This window comes from Rhamphochromis sp. 'chilingali', assembly GCF_963969265.1.
Source record: "Rhamphochromis sp. 'chilingali' genome assembly, chromosome: 2".
NCBI lineage: Eukaryota > Metazoa > Chordata > Actinopteri > Cichliformes > Cichlidae > Rhamphochromis > Rhamphochromis sp. 'chilingali'.
Genome location: NC_137930.1, coordinates 22,361,020 through 22,379,786, shown reverse-complemented (window position 1 = coordinate 22,379,786; position 18,767 = coordinate 22,361,020). Strand labels below are relative to the sequence as shown.

Here is an 18,767-nt window from a genome sequence, read left to right as displayed (position 1 = left end):
GAGACATTTTTGCGGACAGTGCAGGGGGTCTTTATGGTATGCTAGGAAAAGAGAGAGAAACGGCAAGGCTTGGTCAGTATTTCTTGCCACTGTCATGTGAGGACAAGTGAAAGGGACATAAGCAGGTAGACCTAGTGTGTGGGATTGTTTGGGTCTTTCTGTTAGTATGAATCAAGGAGACGAGGCTGTTTTCAATCACAGCTAAGCTGGAAGCGCTGTCTATCTGGCACTGTCCCGTTGTTTAAAATGACTGCTAAATAGCTAAATAATGACATCTAATTAACAACATCAGAGGGTAATGCAGGTGGGTTTGCCATTGCTTCCATATCTCAGTTCCCACCACATCCCTTCCAACTTAGTCATCATTAGCCACCACTTGATTAATGGGTTTCTAACTACTTCATTTAGACATCAAGTATTGGCAAAATGCGTGCTGTTGCAATTTGAAAGATGGGCTTGTGAAAGGAAGGATCGCAGCAAAAGTGAAAATAAAATGCACAGAAAGAAAGATTTTTGCCTAAAACATAGATATAATCTCCCCAAGTGGTTGCTTATTTTGTTTTGATTATGGTATGTCTGGAGAGAGACTTGCAGAGAGTACAAACAATTTGACATTCCTCCCTAATTATGGAATTCTGGATGAACAATGTACTGCGTATGCAGGAGAACAATGGTTGTGAGGTCCTGCATTTATTTTTGCAGCATTTGGGCCTGTTACCACTTACATGTAGTGTTTTAAAAAAAAAAAATCTGGCTAACACAGGACACATGCAGCTCAGTGGTGCTGCATCAGTTTCTCTTCTGAAAATACCACTAATAATATTTCCCCCTCCCCGCTCCACATTTGGCTGAAGAGAATGTTTTGCATTGTTTTCACAGACCTCGGTTTTGACACTTCTTCTGGTTTTGGTGGTATTTGATGTTATCTGACAGCATTCATTTTAAGGCTAAACATTCTCGTGTCTGGAGCCTGATATATCTGACAGTGTGTCTGTAATGCATGCAATGAGAATCCACTTTCTGAATGGTAGAATGAGTATCTATTGTTGGACAAGCTGACATATGTAGACATACGTGCTTGTTTTATTCCCAATTAGAGATTGATATAATTACAGGTACAAAATCACAGGGTACACAGGAACTTAATACATGACATTTTTGAGAGCAACTGATGAAAGAAATCTTTTGGAAACACCTCACAATCAACCATTTTAGCCTTTTAGAAAATGAAGTTCTGGCTTGGCATTGTCAGGAGCGAACAGGTCATCTGTTTTCCCTCAGCCTCTTGCCATCCCTGCCCCCTCCCTCCTGAGTCAATACCTCTCCCTGTGGCAGGTTAATGGATGGAGTGTCTCATGTCTTTCACTCCTTCTCCACGCTGTATTCCAGCTTGGTGCAGGGCTCTTACATAGAGTTTTACAGTTGGTCGTCTAAACCTTAAGCCCCTGTCCCATAAAACATAATGGAGTGCTTGGGTGTAAATACCAGGACTTTTCACTTCCCCTTTAAAGCCATTGCCCACCGGTTGTCAAAGTTTCACCTGCACTCTTGTGGGGGCTGGGAGAAGTGAAAAAGTAGATTTTCTGCATAACTAGAGGACTGAAGGGATTGTGGGAGGTGGGTGGCTTTACGTGGGCTATCGTAGGAATGCAGGGTCGCATCTGGCTTTGACGGGATAATATATAGCCAGATTCTGTTGGTGGTCCTTTGAAAATATGACACATGGGGGAATTCAGCTGATATTGCATTGGCAAGGTGACTGTGGTTCCGAAGTCAAGTAAGGTTCTGATGAAGCGTTTCACACATTTCTGCCAGAAAGTGAGAGAGTTACACTCAGCACTCCATTAAGGGCTTTTACTTCAGATAAGAACTTGGAGAGGTAGAAAGGCCCGGGGCTATCCAATCATCTGTTTCATATGTCTCTAAACAATGATTTAAAAAAAACAAAACTCAGCAACATTTCTTATGCATGTGTCTTCCTTGAAGGGAGAAATATTCCGAGGACTAAGCTGGAAGGTTAAAGAAGAGAGCCTAAGTATAGTAATAAAGACAGAGATGAATGATGGGGCTGTGGTGTTGACCGACTTGATGACAGGGGAGCTGAGGGCCCCCTCTAATTTCAAAAGTGTTCTTGGCTATGAGACTGTCATTGCCATGCCAGCGTGCCCCAGCTTTCACACTTAGCTGCCCTAGACACATGTATACGAGGCGAATTTATGGCTTTATATGAATTATATATGGATGTAAATGGATGAAGTCATAATCCCCCATTTAATATGTATCAGATATAAAAGCATTAACACGACAGTTTGAGCTGCCTCATGGACCCCTGAATTTCCCCAGCAGAGATGCCCTGCAGTGACGCTTCATTATAGTTAGGATCAATTTTCTTCACTCGCCTTACCTTTTGCACTTTCCCTCCCTCGTTTTTTTTTCTCTCCTTCTCTCTCTTTGTAAGTCTTTGAAACTTGTTTTCCCAGGACAAAAGTAGTGTGGTTAAATGCATGGAAAATCCTGTCTCTCCCAAGTGGCTCATCTAAGCTGAAAAAACATGATAAGAGGCAAGAGTGGGAAACATGGGTTAGTGGATGGGGAAATAGTTGAGGGGTCTATGAGAGAGAACATTGGGCGGTTGGTGTAAAGTGAGGTAAAGGGTAATTTGCAGGGAGGTTTGAGTAAGATAGATAGTTCAATTCTCAGAGCAGTTCTGGTTACATCCCTATGATAGTGTCATTGGGGAATGAGTTCCTGTAACGGCAGCAAACGAAAATGTAAAACATCCACGACAACATAGTCAACACTGTGTGAAATCAGAAACATGCACAGACAGACATACAAAAGCTTTTTGTATGTTCAGCTTTTGTCAGCTGACTACAGTAAAACTGAGTCTCGCTTTGATTCTCTCTTGCACACTAAAGTGTTAAGGGCCAAGGCTGTTAAAAAAATGAAATTGTGATTAGTAAATTAAATAGAGAATTTCTCCCCTTATTCATTGCTGATGCTGACTCATTCATTTCAGCATCAAAAACCGCGTGACCCCTTTCTCCCAACATGCATGTCCAAAAACTCTGGACAAATATTTTCTGAGGAAATAATGAAATTCCTGAAATTATTAGAAAGAGGGACCTTATATGATCTGTTTTCTCTCTCTCTGTCTATCTCCTTAGACCTGGCCCCTGCGAATGCCCTCTGTTGCTCTTGCATAGGCTTGACGAAAGCATGTAGTACACTAAACCTTTTATTGAAAACGTCTGTTTTAGGGGAGCACTGAATCTTCACTAAGCAGCCCTTATTTGACTTGCGACTTCAGGTAGAAGCAGATTTGTCCAGCAAAACTTGATTTTATGAGGCACTTTGTGTAGCTGCATATAAAATGTGCATTGGTGGTAACTTTAGTAGGGTTACTCCTGTGGGGAAAAATAAATTATCTCACTGGTCAAAATTCTTCCAAAACACTGCCAAACAACAGTGTTACTGACTTTTAAAATACTGTTTTTAGGCTACAAGAACATATGCTATGAGGCATACATTTAAATATTTTATACAGACGTTCCATCACAGGTCAAAAGTTTTCTATTGGATTGAGATCTGGTGACAGAAATATTTTACAAATCTTCTATTGTCAGTGTTAGTTAGCCAGTGTTAGTTGTAGCTTCACTTTCCTGTTCTTAGCTAACAAGTGTGGTCTTCTGCTGTGCTGTGCTCTCAGAAACGGTCTTCTACATCCAGTAGTTCAATCCAGTGACGATTTGAGTTATTGTTTTCTTTCTGTTGGTTTCAAGCAGCCTGGCCATTTTCCCCTGACCCCTTGACTCAACAAGGCATTTTCACTGAAGATATTTTCTCTTTTTCCGATCATTTTCTGTGAAAACTACAGATGGTTGTATGGGAAAATCCCAGTAGATCAGCAGCTTGTGAAATACTCAGACCAGCTCATCTGGCATCCAAAAGTCTTGTAAATCACCTCTCTTCCCCATTCTGACTGAACTTCAGCAGGTCGTCTTGACCATGTCTACATGCTAAAATGCACCGAGTTGCATAAGATGTCTAACTCAGAAGATCTCTAGAAGATAGGAAAAAGACCCTGTTTCAAAACACACACACAGATGCAACACACGACAATTAAATAATTTCCCCCAGGGATCAATAAAGTATTCTGATTCTGATTCTGAATTACAATTTAAAGTACCTGATACCATAAATAGGAAAAACAGCATGCAAAGACATATTTTTTCTAATGCTAAAATGCCCATGCAGCTACGCCTATTGGTGCAACCAAACAAAACACTGTAATTCATCTGAAACATGAAGATATCAAATCTGACATCTCCACTTTTAAATGATTACAGGATCGTTCACTTAATTAAACAGCTGTAGTTTGTGACACTTGTTTGTGATAACCTCTGGTGACTTACTTCAGCTGGCATAGTAAAGTAATCAAATCAGGTGCATGCATTCAGTGGAACTATGCACCACCTTACTTCATAGCAATTCAAAACATACTCACCCATTTCATGTATTGAGTGGGAGAGTAAATATAAATAGCTCAGTCCAGGATTACACTTCACAAAGGTATGAGTCTTTGAAGATTTTCCTTTTATCTATATATTTACCTCAGTTCCCTTAAGTGGGACAAATGTAATATGAAATGTAGTGAAAAAAAAAACTTTTACAAATTGATTTGCATGCACGAAAAGTTGGTGCTGGAATCGATTCAACAAATTTTAAAAACAATTTACACTTTTCATGTACTAAGTTAATAAAATCCAACGTGCTCAGGGAAGTCTATGATTAAAATGACACTGAATTAAAGCAAAGTGAATAGCATTTAAATTTGGACCTCCTGTTTTGTTTCTCCTTTCTCTGAGGAGTTTGCCTATGTGGCTGTCCTCCCACAATCCAAAGTTTAAAGTGGTTGTAGGTGTGGATATGTCTTCCTGAGCTAATCATGTGATTGACTGGCAGCCGGGTCTCCAGGGTGCATTTTGCCTTTTGCCCTCTACAAGTGACCACAGAAGAAGAACAGTGAATGAAATCAATTTATTTTTATTTACTGGAGGAGAGTCAGGTTTAGCCTCAGTTCACTTAATCTTATGAGGACATGCAAAATGTGAGCACAAAATAAAAGGCAGGCAAAAGGGTCACACAAAATGGGTCAAAACATCTACAGACCTAATTTGCCATAGTATGACTTGGGTCTTGTTTTGTTTCTGATAAACTCTTGTTTATACATCCACTGAATATCTATTTCAAAAGTCTCCCTAAGCCAAAGGGAAAGAATAAACTATCATTTCAGCATATGCAACAAATTACTGACTCTTCCAAGAGATGACTGAGCTTGTTGATGCTGTTTGCCAGGACCACCAGCCAGGCTCATAGAGAAAACTGTGCTTGACGTGTTCATAAAATGAATGACAGTTTCACTGCTGGAAAGATATCTCATTGTGTTGAGTGATTGCACTCATTTGTACTGCCGTTAATGCTCACAGAGCCTGAGACAGAAGATTATGCCTTGAGAAGGGAGACATCGGAATACCTAAACAATTAATTCAAATGTCAGGCTGACATAAAGTCAGACTGGTCTCAGATTCTCGGTAGAAAACTCATGATGCAGTGAATAGAACATCTTGTTGTAGGACATTATTTCATTCTATGAGCATGCTAAGAATCCATCATATAAATTATAATATTTTTTCTTAATACAAAAGGGTAGAGTAAAATTTTCTCATGCATTGTATAAAAATGTTGGTATTTATAGACATTCAAAGAAAAAGGCTTTCATATTTAAAATATTTATCACAATATACATATATATTTACAACTTTGGAGTGCAATCATGTGGGGAAAAAAGGAAAAAAGTTTTCCCAGGACCCAGTAGTTTTTTGAAAAACCAAGCACACCCACAAGATTCTGTGAGAACTAAAAGGGTAGAAGCCAATTGCTACTAATCAAATAATAAAAACAGGAGTTTTGGAGGTCTGGTGGCCTGGGCTATCACATCTCAGGAAGAGTCAAGAAGTCCCACAAACAAGCCAAAATACAAAAAAAAGAAAACAAGAGCTACATCTCAGACTCTACAGGCCTCAGTTAACATGGTAAAACCTTCCTGATAGAAAGGCTTAACAAGTATGGCTTGGTTGGAAGGGTCGACACAGGAAAACCTCTTCTCTACAAAAGGAATGAGATAGCACAGCTTAAGTTTGCCAAGTTTCATCAACCCACAAGACAGATGAACCCAAAGTGGAAATGTTTTGGCCATTAGGCAAAGTGCCACAAAAAATAAACAGAACACATCAGCACAAACAACTCGCACCAATTGTCAAGCACGGTGGTGGAGGGGTAATAATTTAGGCTTGTTTTGCAGTCACGGGACCTTGCAGCCATTAACTCAGTCAGACCCTTTTAAGGTCATGTGTCTAAAGGATCAAGTTTGGCTGAATTCGGAAATTATGGGACAATGATCTCAAGAAGCTGTTTCAAAGACCCAGTCAAAGTCTAGACTTCAACCCAACAGAAATGTTGTGGCGGGATCTTAGTAGAGCTGTGAGTAAACAAATGTCCACAAACCTCAAAGAACTGAAACAATATCAAGTGTCTAATTTGACTTTCAGCAGTAAAGTATATGTGGCTTGTATGTTGAAATTATAAGGTGCCAGAACCATTTCAGAACTGGCTATTACTTGATTCGTCCTTCAACATAAAACACTGTCATGCACACAAAAAGAAAAACATCATAGTGACTCTTAGCATGCACTGTAGTTCCAGTCAAACTCTGTCAATAATTGCACATTTGGGATTATTATACGGTTTATTGTACTTTCTAAATGATAACGTCAACAACATGGTCTGTACTCTCCCTTCCACCACAAAAATGTAAATGAGCCTTAAAGCCTGAAATTAGTTCAGTGTAAATCAGACTGATGGCAACTTGATTTACAGTGATTATAATAATATAATTATATTTAAAAACATCACAACCCTCTCCTGGTGTACAGTCGCTGGTGAAAGAAAGTAAAACATAATTTTATTGTTATGTAAGTACTTGTTGGCAGTGCCAGATAGTTTGTAGTCAACATTCATTTTGGATGGAGGAAGGAAAACATTCTTCACCCCTAACCAGCTGAAGAAGATGCATTTTATTACGTCCTTATTAATTTGTACACATGGTTTAAAACACTAGCTGGCTTCAACAAGATCATTTATTCTTCTTGGAACTTCATTCTTTTGGTTTCAAGGTCCTTGCAACTGCCAGCACATTAAATAAATATTTTAGTTCATTAGGGACCTAAATCTGAGTTCTGGTTTCGTGAATGATGACACTGCATAAGCTCTTTTGGCTAGGAACAGTGTTTTTTCTTTTCTTTTCTTTTTTTTTTGGACTTGGTGAAATCTGGAAATGACTGTCTTAATTGTTAAGCCATTAACTTAATGTGAAATACTGTGTTTGTGTTGTTTTGGGGTTTTTTTCCACAGAGCCTATTTGGATATGAAAGAGATCAAAGAGATTTTGCAGTTGGATGGCTCAACTCACCTGAATGTTTTCTTTGCCAATTCTTCTGATGAAGATCTGGCAGGGGTTGCCACATGGCCCTGGGACAAAGAAGCCCTCACACACTTGGGTAAAAGACAAAGCGCATAAATAAATGCATGCATGCAAACTCACATGCAGTTACATAAGTACAGGCACACATCACCTTCAACTTCTTTGGCAGCCCAGATTGTTGATTTGGAGTAATTACAGTTCAAGCCCCAAGCAGTTTCTGTCTTCATCACAGCTCTAACAGGGAAGAAGGTGATAATGAAGCTGAGGAGGCCCATGAATAATGTATTGTCTGAATCATACCCCTGTGCCACAATTACTTTACACTACATTAGGAAAAGGCATTTGTGTGGTGTGTGATTGAGTGCGAGTGACTTCTTTCACTGTGTTTTTCCAGGTGGAATTGTGCTGAATCCTTCCTTCTACGGCACATTTGGTCACACTGACACAATGGTCCATGAGATTGGTCATAGCCTCGGCCTTTACCACGTGTTTCGAGGTGTGTCCGAGACTGAATCATGCAATGATGCGTGCTTGGAGACTGAGCCCTCAATGGAGACTGGGGACTTGTGTGCAGACACCAAACCCACTTCCAAATACAAAGGCTGCAGCGATCCTGAACCAGGCAATGATACTTGTGGCATCCGTCATTTCACGCATACACCGTTTAACAATTACATGAGTTATGCAGGTGAGACTGGGCCTCTGCATGTGTTGAGCTACTTACCAGAGGAAAACTTTATAGTTACCCTTTTTGTGTGTCACAGCTAATGTATAGAAATTGTCCCAGAGAACTTTTTGAGTCTGTGTGCATAGTGTGTGTAAAAAGTATTAGGGAATCTCAGCATTAGCGAATCTTTCATGGCACTCATAATGTGCTAAAGAATTTTAAAAAGTTATTTAAAGGGAAAATGCTCATAAATTATCTTGTAGCTTGTTAAAGTAGCTTGTTCTCTTCATAGAAAATGGACCTGCACGATGATCAATCTCAAATTGTATCCTCACACTGATTAACTACCTCTTTTTTCTGCAGATGATGCTTGTACAGACTCTTTCACAATGAACCAGGTGGCTAGGATGCACTGCTACCTGGACCTCATCTATCAGACCTGGCAGCCTGCTTCCAAACCTCCTCTGGTGCCAATGGCTCCTCAGGTGGTTGAGCAGCATCATAATTCCATCACCCTGGAATGGTTTCCACCAATTTCCGGACAGTTTTATGACAGGTGAGATGAACTAGATATGTTATAGTTCTGATACATCCATGTATTGTGATGGGAATTTAATACTAAATATCTTGTTTACACAGTTACGTACTTGAAAGTGAGTCCAAATCTAAAGGGCTTAATAAGCTTAACATTGTTACAATTGTCTTGTCACTTCTTGTGTTTGTTTATTGCGTATAAATGACGTGTATTTGGTATGTATCTAAGTTGGTTGCTGTACTGCCTGTTGGTTTCCTAGAGAAGTGGGATCAGTGTGTGACAAATGCACTGAAGGGAGAGTCCTACTACAGTATGCATCAAACTCGTCTTCTCCACGACCATGTGATCCATCTGGTCACTGGTCCCCTCGAGAGGCTGAAGGTACAGTACAGTACTTTATACTTGACTTCTTTTTGACACTGAATTTTCCCAGTCTAGTCTGGCTTTTGCTGTGGAAGTGTAACACATCTTTGTTACATCAAAGAAACACATCTTTGATGTCATTCAGACATCTGTCACTTTCTTGATTTTTTGACCTCTTTCTTCTAAAAGCAATTTTTCATATAAAAACCACACCACATCCACAGTTTACAGTACCATAACACAATTTGAGGTAACTTTTTGTTGCTTGTTTGTTTGTTTAATTTGTGTGAGTCAGTACCCCAACATGCAGAAACCTTTGGTGACTGACTCAACCCTAAACTATGCAAATGACTCACTGGATTCATAACACTTGGGCCGTGGGACAACATGGAAGGATCAAGGAGGTCGTTTCCCAATGGATGGTGCTGTATGGTACCACAATTCCCATATGCAGGTTCAGGCCCAAAACCAAGGTCAAAGATCACATGTTAGCCCTAACGCTCTACTGAGAGGAGCCTTGTCTTTCCCTTTTCTAGTCTTGCCCTGGTGCTGAATTGAAAGAAGAGGAATTGGACTGGGACATAAATAAGGCAGTAGAGATGAAGTATTTAAGATTTAAAAATAGTTGCTGTCCCATCTGTGTACCTCTGATCTCACTGTTGTCCTGGCAGTGGCAGCATCAAACATACTTTGGATATTATGCATGCATGTAACTAAGTGCAGCTAAAAGTGCAATAAACATTTGAAATAATATAAACACTCAGCGACCACTTTGTCAGGTGCACCTTATCAACTGCTTGTTGAAGACAGTGTAATGATTAGAGAAACTGCAATAAAACCCAAGAGGTACATCCACAGACCTCAGTTAGCATCTTAAATGTAAAACTCACAACAGCACAATTAGACTCTTAGGCACAATGTCCATTGGGCAGATGAGACCAAAGTGGAGGCATTTGGCCATAAAGCAGAGCAACAAGTTTAATAAAAAACAAACATAGAATATCAGAACAAACACCTTACACCAGCTGTGAAGCATGGCGGTGTAAGGGAGATGATTTGTCCAGCCAAAGGACTTGGGGGCCTTGTAATTATTGAGTTGACCATGACCATGAAGTATTCTAGAGTCAGGCCATCTGTCTTATTGCCAAAGCTTGGCTGGAACAGGGTCATGCAACAGAACAAAGAGCAAGAGCGCTCCAGCAAATGTACTACAGAACGGCTGAAAAAGAAAAGAAATCAAGATGTTGCAATGACTCACTCACAAGGGCGTTTAAACCTTTTCATGGGTGCTCAGGCATCTCTAAATTTCATCATAGCACCCCTAAAAATAACTATAGTAATAATAATAGTAATAATAATGTTTTGTAGTGTTATTGACTTTATCTTAGAAAGTTATATTTTGCCAACTTGTCTACACAAAACAGAATAAAATAAAAACATGGCCCCTTTAGTCTGGTTGTCAAAGCACTCTTGGGCAAGATACTGAACCTCGAGTTGCCTGCAATGCATCAAAGTGTGAGTGTGTGAACATTTGGTTAAAACTGGTTGGGCACAGAAAAAAGTGTGTGTGTGTGGATAGGTGAATGAGCCTTCTTGTAAGAAAGTGCTTTAAATGCTCAAAGTAGAAAAGCACTATGTGAGCACAGTCCATTTACCAATTTGGACTGTTTGGCTTAATTAGTTTTCGCTTAGTTAAGCGCAATTTGCAGGATCTCATTCGCTCTCATTGCAAATCTCTAAACATATTCACACTCACTAAAACACATTTCGAACAGTTATTCACTTGTGATGTATAATCCTAACTACAGGAGGCAGATGTTAAACACAACTGCAAAACAGATGTCACTTCTTAAACACAATGGCTTGTTGCTGATGTTAACCAACAAATGCCAGCACAGAGTGCGCAGCCAGCAAGAATGAGCTGACGGTTGATACCAACAATAAATCGAAACAATGTGAGGCGCAAAGGAGGAAATGGGAGATCGAGAACAACAATGTCAGATGAAAACTTGGCAATTGGGAATGACCATGTTTGTGTACATACAATGGACAGCCTGAAACGTATAGTATGAGATTTACATGCCTATAATTTACTCACAAAAAATGTCTCATCTTTTTGTTTTTGCTGTAGTGTTTCAGGAATGCTCTGTAGTGTTATTATTTTTTTGACTTTTCTGTCATCTGAAAACTTTGTGCGGTTTTGGGCACAGATAAAATTGTTTTGATGTGATTGTTTGGTTTTTGCCAGTAGAGTCAGAGGTTTTGTTAATGTTGTTTGAAAATTGGGTTTTGTGTTTACAGTTTTCAGAAAAGAGGGGACGGTTTCAGAAAAAAGGATCTTAGCAACTGGGAAAAACCATAATTACTAATAAGGTTGTGCAGAACCAGCCCAGAATCCATAACAGGGACGGGCAACCCTGCAGCTTCTGTGACCGAGATCTATTATCCAGTCATTATTAGGCCTTACAATTTAAGAGGCTGGCAAGGTTTTGATTGTTTTGGACAGGTTTTCTTTGGATCTATACTTGTCTCTACTGTGCTTTATTTTAGTTTAAATTGAATATATGTTTATTTATCTCTCATATGAAGCACTATAAGCACTGTTTAATACTGAATTTTTTCAAATTCAATTTTAAATTTAATTTCACAAAAATGTTATTGATGTGATCAAATATATAGAATTACTAGGATTTACATTTTACAACAAACGTTTATTTAAGCAGAGTTATTTAAATATGAGCTTAACTCCTAACCTACAAAATGACAGGAATGCACATATTCATGAAATAACTATGCATAAATTATATAATCCTTCATTAAAAAAAAAAGGAAATTTAGAAACTGCTGATCTACTTGGATTTTCCTGCACAGCCATTTCTAGGGTTTACACAGAATGAGCTGAAAAAATGAAAATAACCAGTGAGTAACAAAAATGGCAGAGGTCAAAGTCCTTTGAGCACATAGGAAGGCAACAGCCCCTCAGAAAACCACATAATACAAAGAAGGTATGCAGAGAAGCGTCTCTGGAATGCATAACATGTCAAACCTTGAAGCAGATGGGCTACAGCAGCAGAGGACCACACTAGGTGCTGTGCTTATCAGGTAAGAACAGGAAACTGAATCTACTATAGTTTGCACAGGCTCACCAAAATTGGACAACAGAAAATTGAATAAACATCCCCTGATCTGATGAGTCTGAATTTCTGCTGTGATATTTGGATGTTGGCATAAACAACATGAAAGCATAGATCCATCCAGTTCAGGGTGCTACTGTTGGTGTAATGGTCTGGGAGATATTTTGTTGACACACTTTGCTCATCAACTAAAAATTTTTTAAATCCCACAGTTCACCTAAATATTGTTGCTGGCCATATCCATCCCTTTATGACCACAGTGCACCCATCCTCTGATGGTTGCTTCCAACAGGACAGTGCATAATGTCACAAAGACCAAATCATCTCAAACTGGTTTCTTGAACATCACAAGGAGTTCAGTGTACTGAAATGACCACCACAGTCACCAGATGTCAATCCAACAGGTGCAGCAATAGGATGTGTACATCCCATGTACCTTTGTTAGGTCCATAGGGTGTACCTTATAAAGCACCTGCTGAGTGTTTATACAGCAGACTCTTATATAAAAATAAATAAATTCAACTTTTACATTCACGTACACATCAGTGACAATAAATATAAATAATAAAGTCATACCTGCGGTAACAGTCAAACCACAACACAAGGCTAGAAATGAATCCTAATCAAAGATGATTAAAATTCTGAATCATGTGTCAGTATGTGTGGATGCTGAACAGCAGCTGCTGAACCTTGCCTTTACACTGGTTATAGTGTGTGAACCAGAGGCAAGTCTGGGCTTGTCTAATATGATGTGTGTTTAAACTGTTTTTTCCCTCTTGGAAAGGGTCTTTGTTTGGTTCTCTCTTAACTCTGCTCGGGCCAGCTTCTCACTGGATACACAGAATACTGCAGCTGCTGTCCCTCTATAATGTTGCAAATGTGATCAGTAGTCACGTTCTGTCATTAGAATGCTAGACATTAAATTACTTGCTTTAAGATTATTATAGTTAGATTACTGGCAAGAATTCCTGTTTTGGAAGATGGGCGCATTGACGTGAATGCAAACATACATGGCACCTGTTCTTCAATGTCTTCCTCCTTATACTACTTGACTGGGAAACACTAGCATGGCCAGGGTGAGCCAGAATGCTTCTCATAAATCTTTACTACTCTAAGCCCTGGAGAAATTTGGCTGAAGTAAAAAAGCAATAATGGGGGGGGGGGGGGGGGGGGGGGCAAAAACACATGGATATGGATTCCAGGAGTGGGTAAGAGAGATTGGGTGGGATCGAAACCACCCAAGATAGTTAAGAGAATTGCATGTGGTTGGTGACATGAGTGAAGGAGGACTGATTGAAAACAGTACTGCACGATGCAAGCGAAAAGGTTCAGGATGTGTATGTTTGACAACTGTATTTTGCTTTACTTTGCAGTGTTTCACTTGCAATCTGTAGCACAAACATTATTTTCTCTAAATATCTATGGATTTAATCCTTTAAACTAAACAGCAAGCATCTGTGAAAAATCAGAGATTGCAGACACCTCACTAAAAGAGTTTTTAAAGATTTGTCTGCCTGACAGTATAAGCATAGACTGCTATTTTGCATTAGGCTCAAACAACAATACAACAACAAACAAACAAACAAAGAAAAACAGCAAGCAGAATGGTGATTAGCACTGCCACCTCACAGCAAGAAGGTCCTGGGCCTGAGTCCACCGGCCAAGTGTCGGGCCTTTTGTCGTGGAGTTTGCATGATCTCCCTGTGCCCGTTTGGTGTCTCTCTGGGTACTTTGGCTTCCTCCCACACTCTATATACACGCTCATTAGGTTAATTTGAGATGCTAAATTTTAGGTGTGAATGAGAGCATGAATGGTTGTCTGTCTCTTTGTGTTAGCCCTGTGACAGACTGGCGGCCTGTTCAGGACCCCTTATCCTGCCTTATGGCACCCGGGAGAGGCTCCAGCCCCTCCAGCACCCCTGATTTAGATAAACGGAAGAAAACAGTTGGATGGAATAAGTACATCTGAAATGGATGGTTTGATAAATGGATGGATTCATTGGGAATTAAACGAGAGGAATGAAGTGAACAGAGCTGATGATATTGGTAGTCTTTCTTGACACTTTGATAGCTTCTACACATGTAATTTATCACTTGTCTTTCATTACTGCTGTCAAATTGACACTACAGAGCACAAAACAATATATCAAAGGATGAGATTATTGTCATCCATCCTGCCAGGATCAAACACAGCGCATTGGTCATTCTGTCACAATCAAAGGACACATTTGCTGCTTCAGCTAAAAAAAATCTATTTAATTCTAACACATTCACCCCAAATTTACAGTGACTTTAGTGTACAGAGAGCATAAAGTCCCTTGTAAATTTTGTAACATTTTCTTATGGTATAACTATTTGAGTTATAGTAGTTAGCTCCTTCACTGTGCACCAAAATAACTTAAAATTTAAAAAAAAGGCTTGTAAATGCTACCTGATTTGATATATATTTTCAAGACAAGAGTGCCCATTGCCTGTATAAGTGAGTCTGTGTGTCTGCAAAGTGTCTCTCTGTTTGTATGTGTCAGGGCAAAAGCATTGGAGGGGGGGACGGGTTGACGTCTGCCTTCTAAGTGAGGAAGTGTGTAGCAGTGTGACAGTGAGTCATCGATAGTGAAAGCCAGAGCCAGACACTTCTTAGAAAGCATAAAGTGTGCATGCCCGGACATATCCCTGTCTGTTTATTCATCCAGCTCTATGGACTTTTTCTGGATCAGTATGATTGTAACCAACATCTATCCTAGAGTTGTACTTCACCGATTACAGCCAGTATTAATTGTCTTGACTTGAAAAGAGCAAAATGTTTCAGCCGCAGTTTTCTGGCCAGTGTCATTGCCGAGTCAGGAATTCCATTTTTGTTGACAAGGAGCCTTTAGGATGCATTTAACAGACAGTTATTAAATAAAGTTTAAATGTGGCAAAAAGCAAGCCTCACAGAGTGTAATACTCTTAAAGTTAAGCATAAACCTCCAAACGAAGGATTTGCTTGATTAGCAGAAAGAAACAAAAAATACATTTGGTAAAAAATATAAATCTCTCCTCATATCAACCAGACAACAACAAAAAAAGAAGTATTGGAGTAACACAAATGGAGGAAATATGCAGGGTTGTCCAGCAAAAAAGTTTAACCTAGCTCAACAATTACTGAAAAATATTTGGCTGCCAGCTGCCATTGGGTCAAAGACAAGGTTCTGCCAGAGGGGTTACACAGAGACAACAGACATTCATACCTATGCCAAAGTTATAATCATCAGTTCATCAGTTCTGCACACAGTAAACAGCTTTTAGAGCAGCATATGCTCACATCCACATGTCTTTTTCGGGGAAGGCCTTGCATTTCAACTGAAAGTATGCTACTTCATGAGTCATTTCTTAATGAGAACAATCAGGGAACTTCCATCACCCCAAATCTCAAGAAGCTGGGACTTTGTGTAAAATGTAAATAAAAACAGAATGCAGCAACTTTCAAAGCTCATTTTTAATTTGATGATGGGGTAACAAAAGATTGGAAAAGTAAGTGGCACTAAAAAGAAACAGCTGGAGGAACATTTTGCAGCAAATTAGGTTAATTGGCAACACCTCAGTGACATTATTGGGTATAATAAGAGCATGTTAGAATGCCAGAGCTTCTTAGAGGTGAAGATGAGCAGAGGTTCACTAATCTGCACAAAAACTGCAGTTACAAATTATATGACAATTTCAAAATAATAATCCTCAATTTAAACTGTGAGGTCTATGGATAGCTCATCATCTAGAGTACATAATCTCATAATAAAAACTTGATAATCTGGAGAAATCTTAGTACGCCTTTGGACAAGACTAGAAATCAAATATTGGATGCCCCCAGGCCTGGTGGCAATAAGCAGGACTGCATTAAAAAACAGACATCATTCTATCATTGAAGTCACAGAATCGCTCAGGAACAGGTCCACAAATCCTTATCCGTGAACACAGTTTGCTGTGCTAACTGGAACTGGGATTAAAGCACTATGATGCAAAGAAGACGCCATGTGTGAACATGATCCAGAAATGCTACTTTCTTCTCTGGGTCAAAGTGGAAAATTGTTTTGTGGTCAAACAAATTGAAATTTGACTGAAGAGTTGAGAGACCATCTCGCTTGTTACCACTGCTCAGTTCAAAAGCCACCATCTCTGAAGGTATGAGCTTGTATTTAGTGACTTTGGACATATGGAAAGGCCCCATCAGTGCTGAAAGGTATATATAGGTTTCGTAAAAAATGTTGTCATTCAGATCACGACTTCTTTCAGCAAGACAATGCTAAACCAATGTGTCACCAAACAAAATATGATAAAAATGACCCAGGACTGAGACAAGAACAGCCAAGAACAACATTTGTCTCCTAAAAGTCTCCCCAGCTCCCACATGTTTATGCGCTCCTGTTAAATAAAAGAAATGGTGGTAAACACTGTCTCTACTTATTTGCGATGTGCTGCTGCCGTTAAATTCATAATGAGGGGTGGTGGTATTTTTCTGTCTAAACATTTGACATGTTTTGTATCTACTACTGTGAATAGCACAAATATTTTTTACACAAATTTTCTTGCAAATTATCCCATTCCTTCTTTCAGAGTTGGGGTTGTAAAAAGGGATGTGACAAATTCAAATTTTTAACAGAAGGGGAACAAAAATTGCAGCGAAAACAAAAAATAACAAGCACTAACCCATTTTACCCAAAACAAAACCTTGTTACAAGAATCCAAATGGCACCAATTTCTTGGAATGTGTAAAATTTGAATGTGGAAACGTCATTTGCATATAAAGCTACATTAAATTCATTTTTAAAACCCCAAAACAAACAAGGGTACTGACAATCAACTTTAAAAACAAAACAAAAAACAGTTTATACTGCCTTGGGTTACACAATGGCACCTCTACTCTTTCTCCTCTTAAATCTTCAACCACATAATTCCTGTGCCAGAGCAGGAGTGGGGCCCACCATAACAGCTGACATTACAAAATATTTTCAGTGGCTACAGCTCCTTTCCTTGCAAACTCAATGAAAATTTACCCAGAAAGCCGGGATTACATGAGCCGAGCAAAGCCAACCTCTTGGAGTACCTTAGTTCATTCTCTTCCAGCCTCCCGCTTTTCTCCCTCTCTTCTCTATTTCTTACTCCCTTTCTCTTTTCTTTAATTCACCTCCACACTGGCCACACACACACACTTACAGTACAATAATAAATGTGTTGAGATAATGTGGCTTGGAAACCATATTCAGTCTTCACTTGATTAAACACTGGAATTTTGCATGGTGCCCAGAAATGAGGTTAGCAAATGGCTTCTTTGGTTGCCAGCTTGGAAATGCACAAAAGGAAATTGAGGGAGAACATAGTGTCTGCCGCTTGCTGGCTTCTAAAAGTGCTTGATGAATGTTAGTGTACGTCACTTGGGATAATCCAAGTTAGCTGTGTGTGGACTCCAAATATGGCTGGAGTGTGACTGTTAGAGGTTGTAATGACTGCGCTGAAGTGAGAACCCTGCACAGGGCCCCTCTCAGAAGGTACACACCTCAGCTCTGCCTTTCCTCTGCAGATGGACTCACAATGAACTCTCAGTTTCACCTCAACCTTGATGTTGCAAGCACTGCAGATACACCAAAAAGATTGTTGATGCGGTTAAAAAAAATAAAAAATAAAAATCTGTCAGCAATCTTTTTTAATATTTAGTTTAAATTTACCTGTTCGGTTATCTTAAAATAGTTCTGTACAATAGTGTATTTGAATTCATCATTATGTGTCTGCATGAGTGTTTAATAATCACCCATAGCTGTATCTAAAATGGTCAACATAAGCTTGTGAATTATTTAAAGTTTTTGTGTTGCCTACGTGTGTGTGTGTGTGTGTGTGTGTGTGTGTGTGTGTGTGTGTGTGTGTGTGTGTGTGTGTGTGTGTGTGTGTGTGTGTGACTGCTTTGTAATTTCATCCCATAGGCCCTCCTGATGTGGAGCAGGCTTGTGAACCAAGTGTGCGTACCTGGAGCCCTCATTCAGCAACCGAGCAAGACATCGTTGGCCTGCCAGAGTGCCCTTTACAGGGCTGCATGCTTCAGCTAGAGTTCGCCTACCCACTGGTACCTGACTCCTTGACTGTGTGGGTTACATTTCTTAGCCGCGAGGAAACAGCGCTGCCTGCGATCCATAACATCTTGCTGCTGACCGTCAGTGGAAACAACATTTCACTGGGTCCCAGCAATGTTTTCTGTGATACCCCGCTCACTATGAAGCTGGACATTGAGGAAGAGGTGTATGGGGTACAGTTCTACACTATGGAGCATCATCTGGAGATCGACGCCACTCTCTTGACATCCAAGCCAGACTATAAACTCTGCAACCATTGCCAGCCTTTACGCTACCGCCTGTTGCGTCAGCCACCCTTCACACATGCCCTCAACGGTCTGCTGCTGAATGAACCTACCCACCGATATACAGATAGGTGAGTGACCTGGTAGGTGAATATTTTTCTATGAGTGCCCAAACCTCCACGTAAATCGCCACTCAAAGCCTGTCA

The 18,767-nt window shown here is 39.8% G+C and overlaps 1 protein-coding gene across 1 annotated transcript in view; it reads left to right on the top strand.

Annotated features, from left to right (window-relative positions):
- Positions 1 to 18,767, top strand: part of pappaa (pregnancy-associated plasma protein A, pappalysin 1a) — a 103,020-nt gene that overhangs the window by 9,336 nt on the left and 74,917 nt on the right. The window contains exons 3-7 of the mRNA XM_080874104.1: positions 7,474 to 7,619; positions 7,938 to 8,231; positions 8,574 to 8,766; positions 9,005 to 9,126; positions 18,191 to 18,692. Of these exons, the coding sequence (XP_080730230.1) occupies positions 7,474 to 7,619; positions 7,938 to 8,231; positions 8,574 to 8,766; positions 9,005 to 9,126; positions 18,191 to 18,692 (1,257 nt within the window). The remainder of the gene's footprint in view (positions 1 to 7,473; positions 7,620 to 7,937; positions 8,232 to 8,573; positions 8,767 to 9,004; positions 9,127 to 18,190; positions 18,693 to 18,767) is intronic.